The sequence below is a fragment of the Babylonia areolata genome, chromosome 20 (genome assembly GCF_041734735.1).
Source record: "Babylonia areolata isolate BAREFJ2019XMU chromosome 20, ASM4173473v1, whole genome shotgun sequence".
NCBI classification, from domain to species: domain Eukaryota; kingdom Metazoa; phylum Mollusca; class Gastropoda; order Neogastropoda; family Buccinidae; genus Babylonia; species Babylonia areolata.
In genome coordinates, this window is record NC_134895.1 from 16,761,025 (window position 1) to 16,766,024 (window position 5,000).

The following is a 5,000-nucleotide window of genomic DNA, read 5'->3' on the forward strand; positions in this document are numbered from 1 at the left end:
GGTATAGTTGGGCTCATGAAGTTTTAGACAAAAGAAACATTTGGAGACTAAATTGATTAAAAAAAAAAAAAAAAAAAGTCCAACTAACAAGTTCAAACGTGTCATGCAATTTCACACACACACACACACACACACACACACACACACACACGTGTGTGTGTGTGTGTGTGTGTGTGTGCGTGTATATCTATATCCCTGTATCTCTCTCTCTCTCTCTCTCTCTCTCTCTTTGTATATATATTTTATGCGGTATGTTGACATTGACATCAAGGGGATATAGCCCATTATGCAATAAGATGATTCACATTAATCTTCAGTGGTAACCATGCAGGTTTTTTTGGGTTGTTTTGTTTTGTTTTGGTTTTTTCATTATGTTGTCTGTCATACATAGATTCCCAGGTAGATATCATTTGTTCCGTGCTGGTGGTTGTAACCCTATGTCTTTTAACTTCTCCTAACATTGAACTATGTTCTTTGTTGACAAGATATGATGGGCATGTTTTCACCTTGATCTTAATGAAAGAAAAGCAGTACAAAGAACGGAAACTTTCAGAAAGAACACGTGGAGTGATGACCTGGAGGTAACGCGTCCGCGTAGGAAGGGAGAGAATCTGAGCGCGCTGGTTCGAATCACGGCTCAGCCGCTGATATTTTCTCCCCCTCCACTAGACCTTGAGCAGTGGTCTGGACGCTAGCTATTCGGATGAGACGATAAACCGAGGTCCCGTGTCCAGCATGCACTTAGCGCACGTAAAAGAACCCACGGCAACGAAAGGGTTCCTGGCAAAATACTGTAGAAAAATCCACTTCGATACGAAAAACAAATAAAAACTGCACGCAGGAAAAAATACAACTAAAAAAAATGGGTGGCGCTGTAGTGTAGTGACACGCTCTCTCTGGGGGAGAGCGGCTCGAATTTCACTCAGAGAATTTTGTTGTGATAAAAGAGAAATACAAATACAATCAAATTTGATTATGTGTTCCAGATACTGAAGGTCTTCAACGTGGCTGCACCACTCTCTGAGAGTTTCATCGTCAGCTGGAGGTTTGTGGGTGGTGTGAAACATGATTGTGTTTGTGTTGTTGTGTATGATGCTAATCAATGCGAGGAATGTGTGTTTGTGCGTGCGTGTGTGTGTGTGTGTGTGTGTGTGTGTGTGTGTGTGTGTGTGTGTGTGCTCGTTCTTTTGTTTAACGTCTGTCCACAATTTTGATTTAAGATGAAAATCCAGCACCCAGCCCCAGTCCCGGCTCACCTGTGCTTCAAGTCACAACCACCTTCCCTGTTCCTCTGTTCTCAGTTATGATGATGATGATGATGATGATGATGATAACGATAATATAATAATGATAATAATATAACTCCCCATATGATGGGCTCAAAGTGCCTCACATGAGATGATACATATACAATAGTGTATACCACACACGAGCACATGAGGACATAGAAGTGGAAAAAAAAACATCTATATACACCAATACAATTCTACAAATTGCAGATATGAGTAATCACAGGAAAAAAAGGCACTAAACACACCCCCTGCACACACACACACACACACACACACACACACACACACACACACACACACACACACACACACACACACACACACACACACACACACACACACACTGACCCACAACACAAGCACCACAGGAATACATCAATGGAGGGAGGACATAGGAGGGAGTGCAGAGGGTGGGAGGAGACATACAAGGGACTATGCTTCATCACATCGAAAGGCCATTTTGAACAGAAGTTTTCCTTTGAAAGAGGACAGAGTTGATGAGTGCCGGAGTTCCAATTATCATTAAAAAAAAAAGAAAAAAAGAATAGAAACAAAATAAACCAAACTGGTCAACCAGTAAAATTACAAAGAAAATCCAGTTGGGCTCTTAATCAACTTCCAAACTATTTCAAGCACAAATTGATTTGTCAAGGAAACGTTTCCAATGGAAGCAGATGGAACTGCAGTGTCTATTTGTCTTAGTCATGAATGTTTTTCCCTTTTTTCTTTTCCGTTTTTTTTTTTTTTTTTTAACCACCCCATGATCGGGGAAAAAAAGGGGGTGGCGCTGTAGTTTAGCGACGCGCTCTCCCTGGGGAGAGCAGCCCGAATTTCACACAGAGAAATCTGTTGTGATAAAAAGAAATACAAATACAAATACAAAATTAATACAAATTGGTGTTAATTGTTAACGCTATGGGCCTCCGTATCAAGAAGGCAGAGCGCATTATAAATACCCATTATGGTGATGATGATGATGATGATGATGAGGAGGACGAGGACGAGGAAAAAAGATAAAGAATACGATAGCAAATACGATGAAATCAATGACAGGATCCCCGCCTGCCCTTGCTGGTTCCGATGTGTTTGATAACGTTCCTTTGACCTGTCTGATGGTGATGATGAAGATGATGATTACGAGAAATACGTCAGTGATGATAAGACTGCTCCCTCTGTCTGTGTAGAAACTAAAGAAGAAGAAGAAGAAGAAGAAGAAGAAGAAGAAGAAGAAGAAGAAGAAGAAGAAGAAGAAGAAGAAGAAGAAGAAGAAGAAGAAGAAGAAGAAGATGATGATGATGATGATGATGATGATACTCCCCATGTGATGGGCTCTAGGCGCCTCACAAAAAACAAAACATATACAACAGTGCATAATAACATACCTCTGTAAATGAAAAAAACAACAACACATATCTATGTATGTATACACCAAGACAATACTACAATTTGCAAATATGAACAGTCACATACACACACACACACACACACACACACACACACACACACACGTGCGCGCGCGCACACACACACACACACACCACAAAAATACCCCCACATGCACACACACACACACACACACACACACACACACACACAAAATACCACACACACACACACACACACACACACACTACATGATGATTTCAGCTGAGGGTAAAGTGGGGATGGGTAGGAGGAGGAAGAATGGTGTGGTGAGATGATGATGATGATGATAATGATGACGATGATGATTATGATGATGTTGACGACAACGACGATGACGACGATGATGATGATGATGATGATGATGACGTATTTCATTCCAGGAGAGCAGACGAGAAGGCCGTGTCCCGCATAGACTGTTGGCCGGAGAGACAGGGTGGGGTGGATCTACCCAACCCCTCCAAATGCGCCAGGAGGGGGTGCCTGTATCAGCCTCACGAGGATCCGGCTGTACCCGACTGTTTTTTCCCCCAGCACGACTATGGCTACACGTGAGGGGTTCACTTTTCTTGGTCTGGGTTTGAGTAGGATGTATTTGTATTAATTTTTTGTATTTGTGTTTCTTTTTATCACAACAGATTTCTCTGTGTGAAATTCGACGCTGCTCTCCCCCACAGGGAAAGCGCGTCGCTATACTACAGCGCCACCCATTTCCTTTTTTTTTTTTTTTTTTCCTGCGTGCAGTTTAATTTGTTTTCCATATCGAAGTGGATTTTTCTACAAAATTTTGCCAGGAACGACCCTTTTGTTGCCGTGGGTTCTTTTACGTGCGCTAAGTGCATGCTGCACACGGGACCTCGGTATCCAGTAGAGTTGAGATTTATGAACAACTTATCGGCCGATGCCTTTAAAGGCCAAGTTGATCAGTCCTGGCTGTCGAATATAGTTGTCATGTTTGTTCTTCCGGCGTTCTTACGGGGAGTCCTGGCTGTCGAATGTAGTTCAATCCTATCTGTTGTTGTGGAGTTCTTCTGGCTGTCGAATATAGTTCAATCCTATCTGTTGTTGTGGCGTTCTTACGGGGAGTCCTGGCTGTCGAATATAGTTCAATCCTATCTGTTGTTGTGGCGTTCTTAAGGGGAGTCCTGGCTGTCGAATATAGTTAAATCCTATCTGTTGTTATGGCGTTCTTCTGGCTGTCGAATATAGTTAAATCCTATCTGTTGTTATGGCGTTCTTCTGGCTGTCGAATATAGTTCAATCCTATCTGTTGTTGTGGCGTTCTTACGGGGAGTCCTGGCTGTCGAATATAGTTCAATCCTATCTGTTGTTGTGGAGTTCTTACGGGAGTCCTGGCTGTCGAATATAGTTAAATCCTATCTGTTGTTGTGGCCTTCTTAAGGGAGTCCTGGCTGTCGAATATAGTTAAATCCTATCTGTTGTTATGGCGTTCTTCTGGCTGTCGAATATAGTTCAATCCTATCTGTTGTTGTGGCGTTCTTAAGGGGAGTCCTGGCTGTCGAATATAGTTCAATCCTATCTGTTGTTGTGGCGTTCTTAAGGGGAGTCCTGGCTGTCGAATATAGTTAAATCCTATCTGTTGTTGTGGCGTTCTTACGGGAGTCCTGGCTGTCGAATATAGTTCAATCCTATCTGTTGTTGTGGAGTTCTTACGGGAGTCCTGGCTGTCGAATATAGTTAAATTCTATCTGTTGTTGTGGCGTTCTTACGGGAGTCCTGGCTGTCGAATATAGTTCAATCCTATCTGTTGTTGTGGCCTTCTTAAGGGGAGTCCTGGCTGTCGAATATAGTTAAATCCTATCTGTTGTTGTGGCGTTCTTAAGGGGAGTCCTGGCTGTCGAATATAGTTAAGCCCTGGCTGTTCTTCTGGCGTTCCTAAGGGGGGGTAGAGGGGTGATGTTCCTAAATTTGTGTCCGTTTGCCTGCCTCCTTCTATCGCTCTTGAACTGATGTGACATTCATCCACCGTAACTTCTTTGCTTTTCAGCGTCGACGGTCCTTGGCAAGAAACAGCAAATGGCTTGAAAATCAATCTGCGCCGTACAGGAACTGGCCCATTCGGAAATGAGCTGTCGAATATCATCTTCGTAGTGGAAGAGTATGGTGATAACATCATCCGATTTAAGGTCGGTGGTTTGTTAGTTTATGATAGTTTGCCCTATTAACAAAACAAAACAAAACAAAAAAGACAGCGTCCTAAGAAGAAGCTGAGATCGCTGCATAATACCTGTGCTATTTATACACACACGAACAATATCTGGGCAA

General features: G+C 42.6%; 1 protein-coding gene across 1 annotated transcript in view; it reads left to right on the forward strand.

Annotated features, from left to right (window-relative positions):
* LOC143294545 (maltase-glucoamylase-like) overlaps positions 1–3,269 on the forward strand; it is a 45,539-nt gene extending 42,270 nt beyond the window's left edge. The window contains exons 17-18 of the mRNA XM_076605921.1: positions 987–1,045; positions 3,098–3,269. Of these exons, the coding sequence (XP_076462036.1) occupies positions 987–1,045; positions 3,098–3,269 (231 nt within the window). The remainder of the gene's footprint in view (positions 1–986; positions 1,046–3,097) is intronic.
* The last annotated feature ends 1,731 nt before the right edge of the window (positions 3,270–5,000 follow it).